We start from the raw sequence: 23,887 nt of genomic DNA, 5'->3' as shown, positions 1-23,887 counted from the left end.
GAGAGTGTGAGTAAGAGATGGGAAAATGATGGAAAGAGGGAGGGGGAGGGAGAGAGGGGAGGGGAAAGGAGGCAGAGGAGGAGGAGGAGGAGGAGAGGCAGAGAGAGAGAGGGGATCACCGCCGCTGATCGATCTGTGGAGAAATAATAACTAAGACATGAAATGAAAGCTGTATATGGAGTGAAATTACTGCCAAAACTCCACAAACCCACAAAGCATGTTTTCTACTCACGCCCAACGATTCACAAACAAACTCAGTGTGTTTTGCAAATACAAAACATAATTCATAAACTAATGCATTTTGTTTCACAAATAAGAAATGCACCTATCGAATAAATACACCATGCTTCAGAAACAACATATTTCTTCAAGTAAAAAAAAAAAAAAATCCTTCAAGTAGAAAAACACAATTCTACAACTATGGAACTGTCACGTGACTTTTGGCAGCACCCATAGGCTGCAGGTCTGATGCGATCACCGACCGGGTGAACCGATGTTTCATTGCAACTGCAAAAACTCCTTACCAAGAATATTTGTCTTATTTCTAGTCAAAATGTCATTTCTAGTCAAAACAAATCCCATTATACTTAAAATAAGAAACATCACATAAATAGTAGCTTGTTTCTAGACAGTTTTTACTTCTTTCAAGCATATTTTCACTTGAAATAAGTAGAAAAATCTGATAGTGGAGCAAGTTTTTCTTCCTTATTACAAGCACAAAAAACCTGCTTTCACTGAAAATCAACTAAAAACAAGTTAATTTTTAGTTGTAAGTCTTATTTTAAGTGGAAAGTGATTAGTTTTGACTAGAAAAGAGACATTTTGACAAGAAATAAGACAAATATTCTTGGAAAGATTTTGAGTTATTGCAGTGTGTCCTCTTTTGTCTCAATTCTTCAACTAGCTACAGCAGGCATCACCAAATGGCGGACCTCGGTCCGGACCCGGACCGAGTGATGGTTCGATCCGGACCCGGACCGAGTGATGGTTCGATCCGGACCCGAGACCAATCTCTAATAAGTTACAGTAACATTTTCCTGGAGCATTTTTTTCCGACGGGACAGCGGGCTCAGCTATAGGTCAATACGACAGCTTCACTCAATTGAGCCAATCGGATCGTTTGTTTACCCTGCGCGGCCAGTGCGTCCGAGAGGGAAAGAGAAAGGAGACGGAGTGATGACAGCATGTCTTGCTCCAAAATAAAAAAAAGTTGATGCTGATGTCAAAGTCGAGCCGCCGGGCGTTTGTGTCCGCGGCCGCCGCCGCCGCCTTGGTTAAGCGTGTGTGTGTGTGCGCGCGTGCGCGCGTGCGCGCGTGCCGTTCAGATGGGTCTCTTGTTGCGCGCACAAGCCCATTACTTTAATGTGCGCTCACAACCGAAAGCGACGCCGTAGCGGTGTGTATTCGGTGCGACGTGTTTGTTTCCTGCTTCTCCGCCGGTGTTGTGTCAGACCCCGGTTCTCCCTCGGTCTGTAAACTTTTTCACGCGGAGCTCTGCCCCGTTTGGAAGGAGCAGGAAGCCCGTATATGCGGGAAGACGTCGCTTCAGAGATGTAGAATTTGTGTTATAGAAGAGAAAAACCTATTTCAGGACTACTGACTTGTATCACCAGAACAGAACAGACATATCCTGTGATTTTCAGCCTCCCTCCATATTTAATGGAGGGGGACAATGCAATGACAGTGCAGCTATCAAGATGCTTTTGACACCTTGGCCTCAAAAAAAAAAAAAAAAAAAGCACCAAACAAAAAAACAAACAGGGAAACTCCCTTATTTATTCTGTCTTGTTCTATTTAATTGAAATAACAGGCCTTAAATTAATTTGCCTGGGGGATACTTTTATCATGGTAAAAAAAAAAAAAAGCTATTGTTTACTATACAAGTGCACTATGTTAGGCTAAATGTTTCCTGTGTTGAAAATTGACAATAGATATGAAAATGCACTTCGTTGATTTTATTTATTTGACATAGGGGTAGGCTATAGCCTATATATAAGACACCATTTGGACTTTATAAGGTTCGGACCTTTCACTTGGATGAAAGTTTAGTAACTGGACCTCAATGAATTTTAATTGAATACCCCTGAGCTACAGGATGTAGCTACACGGTTAAAGCACAACTTGCTTTTTACTAGTTTATTATCAACTGAACGTAAACACACTTCAGTTGGCAGTTGACACCGTTACCTGGCAACGGTAGTGTTCCATTTACAGTGTTGCCTGGGACAACGCTACCTACGGTACCAACCGGAGGTCTCCGTCCTCCGGCCCCGCTCAGGTGACACACCCACCGGCCTAGAGAGCAGCAGCAGAGGGGGCTGTGACCGGAGCAAAACTATGGAAAAGTTCATCACAAACACATGAATTAAAGTGCAATACGAGTTTTAAAAAAAAAAAAGTGTTTTATCTGCAGAAAAAATGGTCCCACGGTGATATATTATTTAATCATGCATTAGTGTTAAAGGGATAGTAGCATTTTTTTTAAAGTGGGGTTGCATGATCTACAAATAGCCCTATTGCAGTAGAAGCAACGCCAGCCCATAGCCCTGCCCAGAGATTTACAACATCGATGTTGTGAATGGACCCAAAGAAAGGGGCTTTAAATTTGTAGATCATACAACCCCACTTAAAAAAAAATGCTACTATCCGTTTAACTCTTTATTGGGCAAGTAACCACATTTATTTGATGAATAAAATTCAAGTTAGATTAAGTTTTGGTAACACTTTATAAGTACACACTATTAAGCATTAGTTAAGCATTAAATACTGAATTCATCATTTATAACACATGAATAATAATAATAATAATAATGCTTAATAGTGTGTACTTATTATAAAGTGTTACCAAACCAATAAATAAAAGAAATAAAGGGTTCATATTTAAACAGTTTTCACTGTCAATCAGCTCTGATATTATGAACTGAACCAAGGTAAGAAGTCTGGACAATCAGGGTGGATCTTATTATTTATCCGTTTGTTTCACACTCCTGTGTCTTAAGTGTGAATCTCTCACAGTTGCTTTCCAATGTGGATTTTACTGAAAATGGCAAATAAATGACTCTGACTTTCTTTTTCATAATGGGTTAGGGTTAAAAGGTCGACGGACTAAATGACTTTATCTCCTAAGCTCTTCTGCAGGTCCAACCCAGAGGTGCACATCTGTGATATTTAATAATGTTACTTACTGTTTTATTACATGGTTATTTTCTTATTTTACAGAGTTTGTGTTTCCTGACACTTTAATGACAGCTCAGAATTGTTCTTTTCTCGTGTCGAAGTCTTTTTTACGTATTGATTTCCTACCCTTAATGTATTCCTGAGTTAAAATAAACTTTGAAATGATTAAAGATGATTTGCTTCAGCTCCCATGAATCAGCTGATTACCAACAAGTCCTAGGCGTGTAGAAGAGGCCTCAAGACAAACATAATACGACGACTCCTTTATCTTGTGACTGACTCTCAACAATAACGTATGTTTTCCTCTATTTTGATTGATAAATTGAGAAAGCAATAAGTTGCAACTCTTACTAGCCATGTATTACAATCAGTGACTTATGTATAGATAAATCTGTAGCTGATCACTTGAACACTTGATACGTCACAGGCCTTGTTGTCTCACCATCACTCTGAGCCTCCTCTCTTCTTCCTATTCTGCTTCTTTTTTTTTTTTACTGGCTTCACTTCCTCTGCGTCTGCTGCCGAGAATCTGGAGTCACGGTTCCTGTTTCTCTGCCGCAGATCAGCTGAGCCAAGTCCTTTACTCTATAAGACTCAGTGGTCTGGTCTGGTATGGTCTGGGCTCGGGGAGCGATTTCTGCCAACAGGGGAAACACTTTGAGCTTGTTGAGGAACTCACTCACTAGGTGCGTTTACATGCAGTGTTTTCCTCAATCTGATTGTAAACAATCGTATTAAATGAATCTTATTCGACCTGTTTACATGAACACTAAATAAAGCGATCCACATCCAATCCGCGTATACATGGACCCATCTGAAGCCGATTATAGATTGAGTCGCCAAGCAAGGGAAACGTCACTTCCGGTAAGAGCCGTGGAGGAAAAGGAGCCATTCCCCCATAGACATAAACTGTGTGAAAGACACATTATTTTAAAATGTACGGACACCAATCGACCCGATCGTACTAAGTCTTTTAATCTATAGCTTTTAATCTATAGCTCTTGGTCAAACTAAGAAATTACCACGGACAGGACTATTTTCTGCTTATTCGCCATGTTTGTTTTTGTTTTGACCGGCTTTGTCTTCCCTATTTTCTGTTTCCTATTTCCCGCGAACGTCAATACGTGACGCCTACGTACTATGACGCCCATGCGCAGAATGAATAATCCACTCTATGAACCGAATCCCCGTTTACATGCGGCATGAAGCTGATTATCATCGGCGTAGACGACCTCTTTCAATCCGATCCGAAATGCAATCGGATCCGGTACGGTGTTTACATGAGGCATTTAGAATCTGATTGACCTCTTAATCTGATTGTAAATAGGATTTTTGGACCCATGTAAACGCACCTACTGTCTCACATCTGATCTGACCACACGTCTCCTGCTGCTGTGGAGCAAACACAACAGATTATAAATGAAACTAAAACTAAGAGTGGTTGTAATGTGTTCACACGCTGCAGACTTTTAAAGCTATTTCAAAAACTGCAAATATCTATAATTACATTTCATAATCACCAGCGATAAAGTCATTTAGTGACGCTTTTGGGGAAAAAAGAAAAATACAAGACCAAAAATAATGAAAATGTACTAAAATTTAATCATTCATAAAAGCTGGAAAATCATCTGTGACAGGGTAACACAAGAAGCAATATTAGAGTTGGTTTAGTACAATATATTTTCAGCCTCGAGACACAAATCAGAACGAACCAGCCCCCTCCCTCCCCATCAGTCTATAAAATACTAATTTCCTTAGCTTTATTATGCAAAAAATGGAAGTAGAATATATTATGGGAAATATGGAAGGCTTGCAGCTCTCGATATAAAACAAAGTCACTTAGGAAAGATGTTACCTCATCAATACTCATCCTTGTAAGTAGGAACAAGTAACGTATGGACACTGACGCGTCTTCGTCGACACTGTTAGTGCAGAAATGTGTGAGCGCGTCAACATTTCACATGGTTTTTCTTTCACAATATGCCCAAGACTGATGTTACTTTTTAATAAAACTTTTTTTTTTAGTTCCCATATATGGATTTTTAAACCCCACGGTCTCTTCTTTTTTCTTTTTTGTTTTTACACTGATATTTCCAAAAGAAAGACACCTTGAGAAAAAAAAAGACAAAAACAAGAGTTGTCGTCATCAGGCTGACAGTACAAAAAAATAAAATAAAAATACAGAGGCGAATTTCTTTGCCATTAAAAAGCAGAGAAGAGAGTATCTTGAGAGTATGTGCCGTCTCCTGCCATTTTGCGAGTGGTGAAGTTTTCTTCAAAATGCTCCGGAGAGGAATCGGACTGCTGGCACCGTCCACTGGGAAACAGTTAATCATTACAAGTTTCTGCAAGAAGGAGAGAGAAAAACAGAAAGAAAGAGTAGTGTCAGTACATATCTGCACAAAATGTGTCCGACACAAGCTGCTGGCAAAGCGTTTTTTAATTCATCGATAAATTTTAACCCTTCTGTTGTCCGCCTGGGTCAAGGAAGAAAGGAAGGAAGGACAAAGGGAAAGATGGGAGGAGAGAAGGAAGGGAAAAAGGAAGGAAAGATGGAGAGAGGGAACAGATTGGGTCAAAAAGGAAGGAAGTAGTAAGGACGAAGGAAGGAAGGAAGGAAGGAAGGAAGGAAGGAAGGATGGAAGATGGAAGGAAGGAAAGAAAGATGGAGGGAGGGAACAGATTCATTCAAGGAAGGAAGGAGGGACAAAGGGAAAGATGGGAGGAGAGAAGGAAGGAAAGAAGGAGAGAGGGAGCAGATTGGGTCAAAAAGGAAGGAAGAAGTAAGGACGAAGGGAAGGAAGTAAGGAAGGGAGGGAGAGAAAAAGGACGGTGGAAAGAAGGAAGGGAAAAAGGAAGGAAAGAAAGATGGAGGGAACAGATTCATTCAAGGAAGGAAGAAAGAAGGAAGGGAGGGAGAAAGGTTTGTGGAAAGAGGGAAGGGAAAGATGGAGGGAGGGAACAGATTTGTTCAAGGAAGGAAGGAAGGAAGAAGGGAAATAAGGAAGGGAAAAGGGAAGGAAAGAAAGATGGGGGGGGATAGGGAACAGATCATGTCAATTGGACCAAAAGAGGAAGGAAGAAGTAAAGACGAAGGGAAGGAAGGAAAGAAGGAAGGGAAAAAGAATTGTGGAAAGAAGGAAGGGAGAAAGGAAGGAAAGAAGGAAGGATGGAGGAAGGGAAGAGATTGGGTCAATGTGACCCAGAAGGACGACAGGAGGGTTTAACCATGTGAGCTCCTCATTCGACCTGCTGAGCTGCTGCATGTGAACAAACCTGAATCCTGACAGACGAGACAGGAAACTGGAGTTCGTTATGTCAACAACACGCAGCAGCAGCTCGGTTTTCTAATGCATCAGACATGAAGAAGTTGAAGTTGTTCTTTACAGACGCGTTGCAACAAACGTATTCTTCCATCTTCTTCAGAAGCGTCACTAAATGTTGGTGTGATGTGTTTTATCAGCTGATGTTCGACGGGACGGTGACGCCTACGGCTGCTCAGGTCGCTCCATGTACGACACAGAACAGACTGGACTGGGAACAAGGCAGAAATCATGCGCATACAGAAAGAAACGCCGGCCAGAAGGCGATCGAAATAAGGAAGCGAGTCAACAGGACGACGACACACATGGAGCTCCGTCCTGAAGCAGCGACCCGACGGCAGCAACGTCAGCTGATAAGACACGACTCACCAACATCTGGTGACGCTTCTGAAGACGACAGAAGAATTAATTAAAACATGTAAAAGGAATGAAAAAGAACAACTAAGAAAACCAAACTAAGGAAACTGTTGCATCAAATCTCCATTAACATTTTCTTTTTTTAAAAAGCTCTAAAAACTCTGTGGTCCTGGTCAATATTTTGGTGCCACAGTGAATCATAGTAAATTAGAGCTGAGCCGAGTCTAATTGTTTTAGCTGAAGCTTATTAATGAGACTAATTAGTTTAAATTAGACGTAACGAGATCAGCGGATCAGATCAGTGAGTCCTGGATCTGTATCTGAGGTTTAGTTCAGTCAGATTCTCTTTGTGGCGTTGAAAGATATTTTTTGGGCGGTTTTTGCCTTTATTTGATCAGAGGACGGTGTAAAGAGACAGGAAAAATGAGAGAGAACAACTAAGATCGTCTCGGTTGGAAGTTGAACCGACGATCAGTGTTTCACCCCCCCACTCTGTGCCTTTTAAACCTGCAGTCTGTTAACGAGTTGTGAACTAACCAATGACATTTCATCAATTATTAGCAAAGAGTTTAAATTTATCTACATTTTCAGTCATGAAGTAGCAACATTGGCATCATGTTTCTTTAAGCTCCAGTTCTGGAGTTCAGTTCTATTAAAAATGTTCCCGAGGAGAGAAGAATATGTGAAATGTGTGAGTTAGATGAAGTAGAAAGTGAGTCTAATTTCCTTTTATATGGTACAAAGTATGATGATTTGAGGGAGGTATTATTACATGAAATCTGTGGACAAAACCCTGAAATATTTTGTAAATAATAAGGTGGTTGTTTAATTTCAGTGTGTTAAGACTGCTAGTTTGATTTCTAAAGCCTGGAAAAGAAGACAGGAACATTTGTTTCATTAATTTCTGATGATTTCCCTTGAACCCTGGTATTGTTTTCCTTTTCTTTTTTCGGATAATGGTTTTGAACCCTCCTTTATTTCCTTGATGTGTTGATGATGTGCTCTGGTCCCAGTTTGTTTTCTTGGTGTCTTTTGTCCATGCAGGCTGGGCGTATAGAAGTATGAACAACACAATAATAAAAGTCAAAGTCATTCATTCATTCCTGAGATATTATCTGAATCTTTCCCTGTCCCATTTAAAACAAAACAGAGAGTGAGAGAATTAAAATGATTAGACATCTTGAGTCAAATGATAAATCTCTGTAGAAGTTCTTCAGACCAACTGAACACATCACATCCTCTGAGGCTGTTGTTAAAAACTCACAGAACAGAAGTTATGAGATGATCAATGTCCAATAATGTTAAAGTCGTGTCAGTGCCGAGGTCGGTCAATAAACCTGTTCGACCTTGAACTTTACCACATCAGTGTTTGTTTGGAGGAAGTAAAAGGTGTTAAAAAAACAAACACACACTTTTCAAAAGGCCAAATCTTGTTCCAATATGAAATGAAACATTAAAAAACAGCTTTGTCTCGGTGTGTGAATCGTTCCTGATGTTCACGCGGGAGTCGGGACTTTTTTTCAGAGTGAACTGTTAGAACAACATCCGTCTTTGTTGTGGCCTCAAATCTAGAGCAAAGTTTATCTGAGGCCGATATGACAAGTCAAGTGTTTCCTTGTTGAGTGGGAGAGGAATTGTAACTGGAAGCTGTAAAAACTGACTCAAGCCACATTTGCATTTTACCTTCCCTGAAGCCTTTTCCTTTATCGTTGTTTTAGGTTTTAAATAATGTTTTTTTTTTCTCTACCCACTGTGATTTAGAGCTTGGTAATCCATCACAGAGACCGTGATGCTGACTCGTTGTGCTGTCGACTGTAAAAAAAAACTCCTGAGGAAACTTTGTGAGGCTGAACTGCATGAATAAAATAAATATATGCATGTCTGATTTCATCCACGTCAAAGTTACATTATGGCCGTGCTGCAAATTAGCTGAAAAGTCAGCACAACTCCACATTAACAGTGATGGATTATAAACACACACACAAACACACACACACACACACACGGGAACAAGATTTAAAGTCTCCAGGAGTTTGAGTGAGTTAAACCAGTGATTCACTTTCACACAGGAACTAAATCTGTGTTTTACTTTGGGGGAAACGTTGGCTGCTAATGTTAAAAATCAAGTATCATCAGAGCTGAGTGGAGCTCGTTATTTGGAGTAAATGGACCAGAACGAGCAGCAACAGAGAGAAAAGCTGCAGTTACAACGATCCGACAGCAGGCGGAGCCACAACACTCATCAGATAAACCTATAAAAAACCTTCATGATCAACTTTGATGGTGTAAAAAGAAATAAAATTGTTTTTTTATTGACACGTGTGAGTCATTTGGAGGAGACAGGATGTTGGTCACAGGTTTCCCTAGAAAATAAATCATCTTAAAAACAGAAGATTGAGCCTGAGTGGCACCATGAGACTGAACAGGCTTTAATTTATTCAACTCCACCTCAAAAAGATTAGATTTTAAATCTATAGATCCTTCTTGAGTCGTTTTTTATTTCACAAACACCTTTCTGCCGAGTTCAACACCACTTGTAGCTTCTGTCCAGATTAATCTATTAAATCATCTAAATAACAACAGCAGTGGAATATGTTAAGGACTCAGATTTAACAGACTGAATCATTGTGGGTTCAGCAGTTTCCAAGATTGTGAGTAATATATTTTTTTATTATTATCTTTTCTATTTTTCTCTCAAATACCTGTCATTTTTCATTGTATCATCTAATAAGACTCCACTATGTCGTGTTTATCATTCGTTTAAATAACAGAAGAAACATGTTGGTTGGTTTTCTCTGTGATTATTTTGTTTTATGTTCTGTTTTCATCATAATAAAGCAGCTAACCTATGTTGTATGACAGGACAAAGTCGAAGACTGTATTTCTTCTCGCTGCTTAAAACTCAAATAAAGATATTGTGGGGGGTAAAGAATAAATAAAATAGCAGCAGTGGATGTGTGAGTGTTGAGAGTGGGTCCAGAGCTCGGTGAGCAGTGGGAGCTGTGCACACGTCTGGAGTAAATCCTGTTCAGACGCCCACTCACCTGGCCCGGAGCGACTGTGGGAGGGCGTTTTTAGAGCAGTGTGCAACCCGACTTCTTTTTTGTCTTCTTCTTTTCCATCGGCGTTTTTCTGTTGATCTGTCGCACCAGATCATAGAAAATCTGCAACAGAAAGAGAAAGAGAAAGTTCAGCGGTTTGATCAGCAGGAAACGGAGCAGGGAGAAGAGGCTGGAGACGTTTCAGCCACTTCCTCATGAAGAGATGGAAGTGGACGAGTACATTAAGAGAGATGTGGAAAGAGCTGCAGCAAAGTCACTTAGGAAGTAATGTCATCAAGACAAATGTATTTTATTGACCTGCTTAAAGCGAGGGATGGATTTCAAGAAGGAGTTCTATTCAAAGACAGTTTCAAACTAAAAACGAATTGATTATTTTCGATATAACAGCCAACTTCTCTAAAAACACTGGGTTTGAATCACGCTCAGGTCCCAGAATAAACACAGGCTCAGGTCTGGAGCTGATTTAACTCTACACTCATTTACTTCAGTCGTGTTCTGAGTCTCTCTGTGATGTGAGACGACACAGACCATTAAAAACTGGGCACCAAACAAAAGGAGGTAATAACATTTTGTAAATTAACAAGATCGTCACATCAACTAGTGGATTTTTCCAAATTCAAAGACTATTTAGATATTTGACCATCATGACTTATCCTGACTTAAAATAAAGATCTGACATTTCAGTCTGGGTTTCTCTCTATCAAACCTTAAGTGATCATATATAATTACATTATTGAAACTGTGGACAGAAGTCAGTAAGATTGCACCACTTATTTTAAAATGTGTGATGTTTTGATCACTTTAAAAACACAAGGGAAATGTAAGGAAGTGTTTTATAAATCCTCATATGTGTGGAAGTCCTTACCTACTAAAGTCAAAGTAGGATAATCTTTATACATGTTGTGTTTGTATTTTAAAGGCCAATCAAAGGTCAGATATTGAAAATGCAGCGGTATACGTCACCGTGTGTTTATTTTCTTTGTCACACCCATAGACTGTAAAAAGAATGGACGTAGCACCCGTGACGTCACCCATTGGTTTGGGGGAGTCTGTTTTGTGCCGCTACTACGGGGGTTTGAACACCGCCATGTTGGATTTGACTTGCCATATTTGGAGCGGTGCGGCCGTTAGCCGGCCGAGAACCCGCCCACTGGCCTCGAAGCAGTGGTCTCCGGACCTGTCACTCAACGTTTCCGCGCCCTAATTGGCCAGAATTTTATTTTAATTCTAATAATAGTAAAACGGTAGAGTTTTAAAAAAATTCACCCCCCAGTGTGTGCGGGGGTAGAAACTATCGGTTGAGACCAAAAAAATAAAATGTACCAGGCTGTAAATATGTTTTTTTAAGCTGTAAAGTCGGCTATTTTAACATGGGGCTCGATTGGAGTTGCTCCCGTCTGGAGCCAGCCCCCAGCGACAGCCGAGGGGATTGCAGCTTTTTGAACGCGGAAGTGAGCTTCACTTCTCAGACCGACAACTGCCCCCTTGGTCACACCTCTCAGCCCTAGAATGGAAATTATATATAAAGTCTTGAAATGTCGTATTTTTAGGCCTAAATGAGTAAGAATAATAAAAGATGCAAAGCTGTCTTCAGTGGACGACGTGTAAAGACAAGAAATGGAGCGTTTCATCTGAACAGAGCGGCGTCCTCCACTTCAACGCTGTGTTTGAGCACCGAGCAGAAAAGTCTGTTCTGCTGTTGTTTGTGTTTGTGGAGCTGGACTGGACCTGAGCCCAACCACTGCAGTCACAGTCACAGTCAGCGTTAGTTATATTACTGCACTCAGGAGTCAGAGGGGGTCAGAGAGGAAGAAGAAGAAGCAGCTCCACACAGTTCATCTGACGGCAGCCGGGGGCTTTGATAAGTTGTTACCAAACACAAAGTGAAAGCTCAGATCAGTGTGATCAGTGTGCAGAGTGTTTTTTTTTTCCCAGTTTCTCTTGCTCACAGATGAAACTGTTTAATTCAGGAGGCGACAGCCAGAGGCAGCGAGCCACCTGGAGCCATAACGCCGCCATAAACTGCAGAGTTTTACGAGACCGTCGTGACTCTAAAGGAGCGAATGTTTCCATTCATCATCGATGTTCTCGTTTGATTCGAACTAAAACCTTTTCTGCTAATTGCAACTCAAAGAGGAAAAAAAAAAAAGGGTGATAAACGTCTGCGCTGTGAAAACTTTAACATATAAACATGTCACACAGATGTGGAGCTTTTAGTGCTGCAACTTCAACTTACCTCATTAACATTGATCTTTGATTTAGCTGAAGTCTCTAAAAAGGCACAGTTGTTCCACTGACGGGCCAGGTTCTGTCCCTGCTCCTTCCCGACCACACGCTCGTCCTCCAGGTCGCACTTGTTTCCCACCAGGATCATGGGAACCTGATTGATCCAAAGACACGTCAAAGAGTTAAGATTTGCTCAAACCGATATCTAAAGCCGCTTTCTCACTAACAATCGGCATTTGGCCCCTTTCCCATTGACCAAAATGAGTCTGACCCCACGCTGGGGGACCAGACAGAGCATAAACCTCGATTTCATCCGCGGTGCAAGACCATGTCATGCCACAGCCGCCCGCCGCGGAGTGTGAGGTCCGAGGCGTCTGGCTGACCTGTGGAGCACCAGGGCCGCGGAGGACAGCAAGTCTGCCGCGGCCGTATGACGGACGTCCACGGCACAACACGTCAAGGCAAGGCATCTTTATTTATGTAGCGCATTTCATACCAAGGCAACTCAATGTGCTTTACATAAAGACAAAACATTAAAAAAAGAAGCATAAAACAGAATAAAAACAAACAAAACACTAAAAACAGAGTTAAAAGCAAGAGCAAATAAAGGTAAAATAAAAGAAAATAGATAAAGTTTTAAGTTCTTAAAAGAGCTCAGCTATAAGCACGTGAAAAGAGAAATGTTTTTAACCTGGATTTAAAAGTGCTTACAGTTGGGGCTGATCTCAGTTCTGCTGGTAGTTTGTTCCACTTGTGTGCAGCATAACAGCTAAATGCTGCTTCGACATGTCTGGTTTGAACTCTGAGCTCCACTATCTGACCTGAGTCGGTAGATCTCAGAGCTCTACTGGGTTTATACTCTACTAACATGTCATTCATGTATTCTGGACCTAAACCATTCAGTGATTTGTAAACCAGTAGCAGAACTTTGAAATCTATTCTGTAGCTGACTGAGAGCCAATGTAAGGTCTTAAGAACTGGGCTGATGTGATCTGATCTCTTTGTTCTGGTTAAAACTCGAGCTGCAGCGTTCTGAATGAGCTGCAGCTGTTTGTCAAACAGACTGTCGCTTCTTCTTTTTTTCAATCTTTTTTGGTCAGTGTTGTTTGATCTTTTGATCCCAGTCTCGAATGCGAGCAGAGCTTTGTTTTGGTACGTGATATGAGACGCGACCGGCGCGATGACGTGGCGTCACGTAGCGCTCAGCGTCATCACGTAAATTAGCGAGTTGACCCGGGTCTGGCGTTCCCACTGCAAGCCGATCGGAGCCGAGCCGATTGAAGGCGATTTTAACCCGCGTCGCTTGCCGAGTCGGTTGACGCGGGTCAGTGCGCCTTTCCCACTGCCACCAAAAGCCGATTGTTAGCGGGTTTAAACAGGTTTTTTGGCCAGTGGGAAAGGCGTATTATATATTATATAACCTATAAATCAAGTGTCTTTAATACAATGTGTCAACACCCACTCCTGGTTCACCAGTATAATGACGGCTTGTGCTTATGTTCTGGCCGAGTGACCGAGACGCAGCCGTCTGCTATGAATAAGTAAAGCGCACACTCAGCATGTCGTATATCCTCCGTCTAAATTAGGAGATGAAGAGACAGAGACTGAAAGTGGCAGATAGCGTCTAACAACAGCTCTGACATTTCCAACGTGTCACAAAGTTCCTGCCCCCCCCTCACCCCCCACCCCCTCTCCAGCAGAGTCGACTCTTAATGAGGGAGTGATGAGTCTCAAAGGTGACACAGGAAGAAACACTGAAAGGTTATCGCTGAAGACGATCTCTACACACACACACACACACACACACTAGAGCTGAGTGACTCTGTTGCATTAAGCTGTTTCAACACTCATTCATACAGTGGAATTTATTGTTACTGCCGTCCAATGAAAACTGTGCTTCTTCAAATTTAGTTGATTTTTCAATTAGATAAGAGAGAGATAAGAGTTCATTGATCGCTGACGGCAAATATGTGTCACGGCAGCACAGAGGCCGGATCAGGGCACAAGAGCAGACTGAGAACTATTTGACTTTTATTTTATTTTGTGCCATTTAACTAGGTTATCTTATTTTTATCCACTCTCTAATGTTTGTCCCTCCTGAAAACTGCAAATTGTTGAGTGTAAGATAGCGTTGCCTCAGTGTTTTTAATTTCTCAATGTTTAATTTGTGTTTGTGTCTATTTGCGTAAACTAGTGGTGGAACGGTTCACAAAATCCACGGTTTCGTGGTCACGGTTTGGTGTGCGTTGATTGTTTTTGGAAAATCAAATATGTCTTCAGGTTAAAACTGAAAGAATGAGGCAGTCTGGCATCTGATTCATCATCGTGACAGTCTGAGGTTAAAAGTAGGTGAGATTCTGGCACTACAAGAAAGCAGACATTACTAGTTCCAATATGCTTTTAGTTTATTGTTATTATTCAAATATATAACCTTTATCAATTGTGGTTCTTACAAAAGCGCTAACCCTTGTACAACCACATTATTTACCACGAACATAAAGTGAAGCACTGGCTCCACAGGTATAAGAATAGCTGCCCGCCACAGTCTGGTTTGGGCTCGCCACAGAGTCTCAAAGAAAAAACTACTATTATTGTGGTGTTCAACATCGTTTCACCACCTCTCCTCTCTGTCAGTCAGCCCCTCTTCCTGCTCCTCCTGCTGCTGCAGCACAGGTAAAACGCGCTAATAAACGATAAATGCACCAAATCGCTAATTGGTCGCGACCGTAATCATCACCTCTCGGTCCCATGCAGCAGACCAACACAACGCTGCTGGCCTATCTTCTAGCTCCGACTCGTTCACTCGCCATGCTCACAAATGTTTCCACAACTGACTGGCTGATACACTACTCTGCTTCTTCTTCTTCTTGTTTACTGGCGGTGGCGTCCAGCTTTAGGTGCAGTACCGCCACCTTCTGCTCTGGAGTGAACTTGCTTCACCTCGTTAGTAAATGAGAAAAAGGAGAAGCGCGTGACTATGAACCGAACGCGACACACGCGAACCGAACCGAGACAGTCAACCCGTTCGGTTCGGTTAGTTCCCTTTTGTTTAGCATTTTATCATTTAAAGCACTTTGAGCTGCTTTTTTGTGTGAAAATTGATTGATAGTGGGAGGAAAAAGAGATTAAATTGAATATAGAAGTGACACTTGTATACAAAAATCTGTTAAAGGTGTTCAGAAATGGCCGTTTGTCCTGTTTGTCGCGCCTCCTTCTACGAGTTTCCACACGTTGCCGCACAAGTTTACCTGAGTAAGGAAAATGAATTTGATTGGTCGTTATCGAGCGGGCGGGATATTCAATGTTTGGGGCGAGACCGAGCTCGGTGTGTGTGTATGTGTGTGTCTCAGACGTTTGATTCACGGATGACGGATCCACTATCAGTGGCTGATGAATTGTGAGCAGTGCGACGTATAATTCGTGTGCCTGCATTATCCAACGCAAAAAAAAATACCCCACTTTCATTCCGGATTTACTCGAAAATATAATTTTGCACAAAGTTTGGCCTACATCGTCTGATAGATGAGTTATTACACTAATTTTATGACCCATAGTGGGATCAAATTCATTTTTCTTTTCTGTACATCTTTAACCCTCCTTTAACTTTTTAAAAGAGGCCAACACTCACGTCCTCGGTGTCCTTTACTCGCAGGATCTGTTCCCGGAGGTCCTGTAGGTCGTTAAACGTCGACTGCGCTGTGATGGAGTAGACCAGAGCGAAGCCCTGGCCGTTCTTCATGTACAGGTCCCGCATGGCCGTGAACTGTTCCTGTACAACGGCAAGAAAGAAAAAGAAAACACACAGATCATCAGCTGCCAGTTTGCATTCATCTTGTTGGACCTCTTCGATCTGAAAGCGGTGTCTGCTCTGACGTACTGTTCCGGCCGTGTCCAGGATTTCAAGCATACATTGCTGCCCGTCGACCTCCACTTGCTGTCGGAGGAGAAACAGAACATTTTTACATGAGATATGAGACGTGGAGCGATTTAAAAATATTCAAAATGGTCTTAAACAGCGTGTCCGACCTTTCTGTAGGAGTCTTCTATTGTGGGGTCGTACTTCTCCACAAAAATGCCTTGCACAAACTGGACTGTCTGGAAAACACAAATGAAGCAAAAGGAAAAAAAAACATTAGGACATTTATAAAAACTACCATGGATCCAACTGCAAGAACAGTGAAACTAAAAATACAGCACGAACTGATCCACTCCATTCAAATCACCTTGATTTATCAACAACATTCATCTTTGGCTTCAGGCGACTTTAACGTAACTGTCAGTTTCATTTGTGCTCTTGAAGCTAAACCAGTTAAGCTCCAGACTGACACTTATCGTTTTATAGTTTATTGTTTATGGCCTGTTGAAATATTAACTCCTGTTTTTTTACAAGATAAGATTGTGTATGCTTTGAGCTGCAGATGGTTCAAGGAAGAAAAACAAAACATTTGAATAAGTATATAAAGAAATGTGTGCACGATTTATTCCTGCTTAACGTTAGAAGACAATGTCAAAGAAAACATTTATAAAAGAGTTGAAGAATGATGATGGTGAATGTTTATGAACATTTTTATTGTAAAATAGTTTGTTATCCTGTCACAGTGTTGCTGCAGGAGCCGCCAAGGTAAATTTAAGACTTTTAAACAGCGCTTTTATCACCATTTGCAGTTTCCATTTTTTTTCCCCAAAAATAACTCCAACAGTAAGAGTTACTGCCCGTGTCACACTTTAATAAAACAGCCTCACTGCTTTTTAAATGGCCCCATTGTCCCCAAAACTGAAATCAATTCTTTTTATGCTTTTTCGAGACCTATTGATAACCCCTGTAAACATTCAAAATGACTTTTTCCTAGAAATCTCCACTTCAGCAGCACTTACAGACACCAAACCTTCCAGTTTTATCCATTTCTGTATTTTTTTTTTTACAGAGGGGTTTGTTGATATATCATTCACAGCCTGATTTATACAACATTTTATTCCTAAAAACATGGTAAAAATTTGATTTTTTTTTTTTAGGGCTGGTGGAGTGGAGAGTAGAAAAAGAGATATCCAGAATCCCCCCAACAAAATAAAACAAATGAATTTTGAATGTGGCTTTATCCATTGTTCAGATTTCTGTTCTGGCAATGAATGCAAATTACCGCATATTCAATTAGATACTGCCTCATTTACATATTTAAACATAAAATATGACAAAACTTGCAATATATTAAATATCTGTCGTCATGTAAGGGATAAACTTGTTTAGTTTCATGGTGATATCTGTTATCTGTCATTTTTACCCTATTCACCTGTAGTGTCTCACCTTAAATTATGATTCATTTAAAGACATAATTACATTGCATATTGTTTCACAGACACAAACACTTTATCACAAAATCTATACAGCTGTAATGACTAGTGTATTGACTGTGTTGCACCAGCGTCACTCACCAGCGCTGATTTTCCCACGCCTCCTGATCCCAGCACCACGAGCTTGTACTCACGCATGGTGGGCAACTTCACTGGACAGCACAAGAGTCTGAATGTACAGAAGGAGGAGGATGAAGACGTGAGACAGAGGGAAGCTTTGTTGTTTTCAGCTACAGAGAAGAAAAAAAAAAAAAGAGCCAGTTGAATCTAAGAAAGACATAAATTACCCGACACGGGAAGATTTATTCCAGTGACTGAAACGATCCCATCCTTTATCAGGACGGTCTTTTATTTGAAACGAGGTGTTGTTGGAGTAAAATTAACCTTTAAACACTCACAGATCGTCTCTTTGTAACCCAAGATTTGTTGCTGCAGGACACTACAATCAGAAACTCCAGCATCTCCCCACAATGTATACTGGAAATAGTAAACCTCTCCGCTACAGTGAGCTGGCGGCGGCGGTGGTGGTGGTGTGAACGCCCTGCTGTACTACAGTGTCTTAAACAATGAAAATGAAAAACCGCTGCTGACATCAACAGATTAAAACGTCATTACTCTGCCAAAAAATGAGCTCTGTCCCCCACCCACCGCCATGGGAGCTCAGCTGTCATGATGATAGGGGCGTTGCCTCTTAAAAAAATCATTTAAAAAAAAAGAAAAGAAGAAGACGAAGCGCTGAAGGAAACTATAGGCTGCTCCTTTTTTACTGCAGGAATATAGACCAGTGTTTCACCTCATAATGAAGCACGTCCAGCTAATTCTGTCCCCAAAAGACACAGCTGGGAGCTGCGAGTGCATTAAAGTGCAGGAGATCCTGAAAATGGCAGTGCAGCTGGTAGGTAAAGAGTCCCAGTCACTCAGAGCCACAAATAACTTAATCTCATTACAAAACGGAGGAGAAAAGGCCACAGAGAGAGTGACCCATCATCATCGACTCCATCAGGCCTGACACAGATCTGACAGCGTAGGTAGGTGGCCTAGAAAACACCGGCTGGGAAAAGAAAAACTGTCACTGTCACGGGCTTGAAATGTTCAGGATGGAGAAACATGAGCTATTATTTCTCTAAAACCTGATTATGATCAGGGATTATACAGCAAATATAATCCTTGTTGCAGGTAATGAGAATTAGTATTATTGTTACTCCTCATCTGTGGTGTCTTAATACAAAATTATATTATCACTTTATTGTTTATACATTAGTATATACTGTTTTGTCTGTAGTTTAGACTTGTATTTGTGATGTATTTCTTGAGTCTTACTGTCTTCTTCCAGTATGCATATGTGAGAATTCAATAGAAAACACTTATTATAGTGTTTTGTTTGTCAAAGCTAAACATAAACGTGTGCAAAACAAACTGATCAGGAAAATCCCCTCATTGACAGCGCAGATTAAGCCTGTCTACTTTGAATGTTAAATTTCACATCCTCTTTTTGTCAAAATCAGACTATTTTGACCGGACACACACCAGTTAGCTAACAATACTGTTTACAAGTATATAAATATACTGTATATAAATATAATGGCACAGGTGGTGAGAAGTTTTAAAGTTCTGCTTTTTAAAGAGCTTTGTTTTAAATGCTATTCTGAAATGCAAATGTAATATTCTCCCATTTGATGTACAAATGTCAAAGAGGGGGTGATGCTCGATAAAATCTCATTTTAAGATCCTCTTTGAATCTGCTAATCACAATACATCTGTGGGACCTTTGTCAAACGTTGAGACAAACAATACAAAAACCACTCTTGTCACACTTGACCAGCATTTGCAATTCTAACTACGACGCATGAAGCACCACCAGAAACCCACAGTGTGAGACAGGCACACGAGGCGCCGCACAAAGAGCCATTGTAACGACCCTCCTCTTCTCGAGCGCAGCGCACAAACAGAAAACAGAGATCAGAGGCTGCATGCATGACCACTGCACTGCCATCATTACCACTGAGAGGAGGAGGGGGGGCGGGGGGTAATACACCTACAGGAGGGGGAGGAGGAGGAGGGAGGGCGACACCAACACGTACATGATGCATTTGTTCGCCTGGTAATGTGTGCGAGTGCAAATCGTGCCATGTTTAACATGTAAATTTATGTGGGTGTCGCAAAACTAGCGACATCTGATAAGAAACCTGAGCCTCCGGCTGATTAGATATGAGCTCCGACTCAAACATTTCAAGTATCAAGCGCTGTGACCAAAACCTTCCTCAGTCCTACTCATTCATTTTTTGTTGGCTTCGGCAACGACAGTGCCTCATAAAGTTGTTTTTTTCTTTTCTGCATGATTTATTCTTGTGTATTTTTTTACCTTTCTCATTCATACAAGCTGCACCAAACAACATATATAGATTTTCTCTCTCTCTTACTCCAAATTTGTTTTAAATTGAGTTTTTTTTATTATTCCTTATTTTATTTGTATTTACTATAGTGTTTATGATTAACTATATTGTATTTTTACAACTGTACAGCACTTTGGTCGACTGAGGTTGTTTTAAATGTGCTTTATAAATAAACTGACTTGACTTGATAACGGTACATATTTTTATATTCCTTTACATAGTAAGTTCTTTATATTTTTATTCCTTACTTCGTTAAGTATCCTGTACTCTTTGCTTCTGTTACAAGTGAATTTCCCACACGTAGGATCAATGAAAAAGTCTTATGTCAACGCTAATGAACACTTTGTATCACATGTATAATGAAGTAGTAAAATACAAATGACTACAAGGTGCAAAATCTGTCCAGGCAAAACAAGCAGAGCTTCACCTACTGTGTACACGGCTGCTGCAGATGACAACAACTCCCTCTACATCTGGGGGGGAGGGGTGGGGGTGAGGGGGGGGCGGCAGCAGCTCAGATCCTCAGGTACACCGATGTCAGGTCGCAGGTGACGTCAGGGGGGTTTGGAGCTGGGAACCAGAGATCAACGTTACACCGAATCTCGCTCCAGACAGGAAAGTGGCTCTAAAATTTAAAAAAACAAAACAATGAAACATCAGTATCAGCTCAACTCACCACCAGAGACGCAGACGCACGGTAAACACTCGGAAAAACAGGTGGTTAGGGAGAATTACTAACATCATCCAGTGTGTTGCACCATGTGCACAATCACTGGGTGAGCTAATGATGAGTTTGTCGCCACATGAAGTTACTGTGTGTGGGTCTGCTTCATGGAGACAGGAGGTGAGCTGTCACGTTACACAACAAACTACACTGTTAATCGACACAGACCTGTTGCTGATCAACAGTCAAGTTGTAATATACTGTATCTATAGACACACCAGCAGTCAGAAGTTTGGACACACCTTCTCATTCAATGGTTTTTCTTTATTTGTATTACATCTACATTGCAGATTCAAACTGAAGACATCAAAACTGTGAAGGAACACATGTGAAATTATATAGTAAACACAAAACTGTTAATTAAAAGAAAAGAGTTATCCGTCACCTGACCTAAACCCAGCTGAGATGCTGAAGGCAAAACAGCTCCACTGTGAACTCATGAAGCTGAATCAAACTTGTGCAAAAAGCTGTCAAAGCAAAAGGTGGCTACTTCGAAAAATCTAGCTAATATATAAAACACATTCTGCTTTTTTTTGTTTACTACATAATCCCTTATGAGTTCCTCCATGGTTTTGATGATAGAAAGTAATGAAAATACCAGTCAAACTTTTGACTGGTAGTCTATACAGTGTCATGCAAAAGTTTGGGCACCCCTGGTCAAAATGTCTGTTAATGTGAACAGTTCAGCAAGTGAAAGATGAAATAATCACCAAAAGGCATACAATTAAACATGAAACACTCCTTTTTTGCAATATTTTAAGCAATGTCAGCGTGTTATTTGTGTTTTCTACATTTTTAGTGTGAAAGGGGAAATAAAGCAGCAGCCTGCAAAAGAATGGAAAACCCAGGAGACTTGAGCTCTCAAGATAACTTTGACCAAGGTATCAGACAAGATATTTATAATTTACACACTGTGATAGTTTCCAATGGGGGGGGGCTACTAGCTACTAACTAACTAAGCAACTATTTCTGTAATTTTGAAAAAACAAAAATTTTGTAAAAGTATATATACTGTTTAAGATGTAAAGGGAATGTGTCGTCTGTAACTTCATGCCTTTTGGAGATCATTTCATCCTCCACTTGCTGAACTGTTCATATTAACAGAAATTAAGACCAGGGGTGCCCAAACATTTGCATGACACTGAACTGTAAATAAATACACATATATGAACCATTTATGTGAGAGCGGTCAGTGGTTTTCACTGTGTTAAGTTTAACAAGGCGATTCACCAAAACCAACACCACCATCGCTGCTGCTGCTCACTTCAAGTCAACAAACAGAAAGTGTAACAGCGACAGAAAACCGGACTTGAACTAAACAGTAAAAAGTACAAACATATTAAAAGTTGACGCCCTTCAACAAAACTATTTATTTGCTTAATTATCATTTTAAATCTAAAGAGTAACACACTTTTCCCCCCCGTGTCGAGTTTAACTTTGGTGACAACTTATTACAGCGTAGTTGGTTTCGAAAGGAAGGGTGTGGCTATTAGTTTCCTAATGTAGTGAACTGAGACTGTGAAATACTGCTTAAAATAACAGGTTTAAGGCTCAACATGACATAAACATAAACACACATTTAATCCGAGTTTGAGAAGTGTCAGCAAAATTAGCTCGATTAAGACTTTTAAGACTTGACAACTTAGCATTTAGCATCCGGGGCTAGCACCAACGGCTGGGCGATGCTAACTAACGTTGTTAGCCTGGAAAAGAAAAGCAAAGCTGAGCTAAGAACAGGCGAGTTTAACCCGGGTTGAATATATAACACCGGGCTTAATAATGAAGAGAGAAAGCCGAATCATTACTTTTGAAGTAAACAAACATTGGAGTCAGTTTTTATAAACTTGCCAAAACAGTTTCGCGAACAAACACCGGGAGCTAGTAACTTAGCATTAGCTAGCCTGTTAGCATCTCAAATCTGTTCCTTTTAATTTTTTGAAAAAAAGTTTCTTCAAACTTTTAAAGCGATACACATTTCAAAATATGAAGATAACATGCCACACATCACATCTGAAGAAGACACAACAACAGGAGATTATTACATTAACGGAACCACGAACCGAGTTTTCGTTAAGTTGGTCATTAGCATTAGCAGCTAGCCTCGGAGCTAACACATCAGTTACTGAGCCGGAAGTCGGAGTTTTTCTAAATTGTCCACGTTAATGTCCAGAAACTAACGAGGAAGTGACGGTCCGGATAATTAGATATAATAAAAAAAACAACAACAAAAGTGTTAATTTCTACAAGAGACGCAGACAGAGCAGCAGGAGGAGAAGAGACTCACCGTGTTGTTCCGCTCTGCGTGTGTGTGTGTGTGTGTATGTGTGCGCTAAATCACACTGTGGATGTACGGAAGAGTCCGCAGCCGCTGATTGGAGCAGAACCAGCCAATCACAGCCGAACAGGTGAAGCTCCACACCGGCCTGTTTCATCACAGCCGCCCGCCGGTGTCTCATCTGCTGATCTGAGCTGCTGCTGTATGATCACACTGAGCCAGTAAAAACCACTGGACAGTGAATCACAGTCAGTGTTTACTGGTAACCAGTAATAACAAGAAGAAGGAGACTGTAACTAATGTTGACAAAGTTTTAATCTTTTTATTTTTTAACTCATTATTATACAAAAAAGGAGAGCTTCTGCACATCTGTACAATATAGCTACCTTATGGTTGCACTGATCAGCATCATCATTAATCATTTTAATAGATTTATATTGTTTTTCTACCTCCTTGATATTGATGCTGCTGCCTATGTGCTTTTAATTGCCCCCTGGGGATAAATAAAGTTTTTTTTTCATGGAATTGAAGAAAAGAAAACCGCAAACAAACAACAGAACAACAACCAAACCAAAGAAACAGTGTAATCCTGTGACCCAGTAGTGTTTAAAACAAGTCTAACACAGTATAAAAACAGTAAATAGAAACCAACAGAGAAACCAACTGGACCAAATGGTCACTTGAAGGGTTAATGAGTGTGGTGATTTACTCATTTTTATAAAAAGGCATTATTAATCTTTCAGTTGACCAGTTGGTTTCTATTTACTGTTTTTTATACTGTTAGACTTGTTTTAAACACTACTGGGTCACAGGATTACACTGTTTCTTTGGTTTTGTTGTTGTTCTGTTGTTTGTTTGCGGTTTTCTCTTCTTCAACTTAATGAAAAAAAAACTTCTTCTTCTTTTTTATCCCCAGGGGGCAATTAAAAGCACATAGGCAGCAGCATTAATATCAAGGAGGTAGAAAAAAAGAGAAAAACAATATAAATATATGTATTTTA

General features: G+C 40.6%; 2 protein-coding genes across 2 annotated transcripts in view; one reads left to right on the top strand and one right to left on the bottom strand.

Moving 5' to 3' along the window:
* Positions 1-4,756: 4,756 nt before the first annotated feature.
* rap1aa (RAP1A, member of RAS oncogene family a) lies at positions 4,757-22,960 on the bottom strand. The gene is made up of 9 exons (XM_085782800.1): positions 22,896-22,960; positions 20,319-20,512; positions 17,576-17,663; positions 16,172-16,240; positions 16,023-16,079; positions 15,774-15,914; positions 12,156-12,299; positions 9,902-10,021; positions 4,757-5,522 (listed from the first exon to the last, which is right to left on the bottom strand). Exons 3-8 carry the CDS (start codon positions 17,630-17,632, stop codon positions 9,932-9,934), a joined length of 558 nt encoding a protein of 185 aa, XP_085638926.1. The 5' UTR covers positions 17,633-17,663; positions 20,319-20,512; positions 22,896-22,960; the 3' UTR covers positions 4,757-5,522; positions 9,902-9,931.
* ptpn1 (protein tyrosine phosphatase non-receptor type 1) overlaps positions 11,731-23,887 on the top strand; it is a 99,864-nt gene continuing 87,707 nt past the window's right edge. Inside the window, exon 1 of the mRNA XM_085782798.1 lies at positions 11,731-11,740. The gene's annotated coding sequence lies outside the window, so the exon portion shown is untranslated. The remainder of the gene's footprint in view (positions 11,741-23,887) is intronic.

This window comes from Trachurus japonicus, chromosome 7 (genome assembly GCF_045865225.1).
Source record: "Trachurus japonicus isolate A0001 chromosome 7, Traja_1.0".
Classification (NCBI taxonomy): domain Eukaryota; kingdom Metazoa; phylum Chordata; class Actinopteri; order Carangiformes; family Carangidae; genus Trachurus; species Trachurus japonicus.
This window is presented reverse-complemented; position numbering and strand designations above follow the sequence as displayed.

Excerpts from the sequence above, each read along its gene's own strand:
- rap1aa (XM_085782800.1), bottom strand. The coding sequence starts at position 17,632 with ATGCGTGAGTACAAGCTCGTGGTGCTGGGATCAGGAGGCGTGGGAAAA. Across the intron at positions 16,241-17,575 it reads GCGTGGGAAAATCAGCGCTG|ACAGTCCAGTTTGTGCAAGG; the intron begins GTGAGTGACGCT and ends TGTGTTTTCCAG. Across the intron at positions 15,915-16,022 it reads TCCTGGACACGGCCGGAACA|GAACAGTTCACGGCCATGCG; the intron begins GTACGTCAGAGC and ends GCCGTTGTACAG.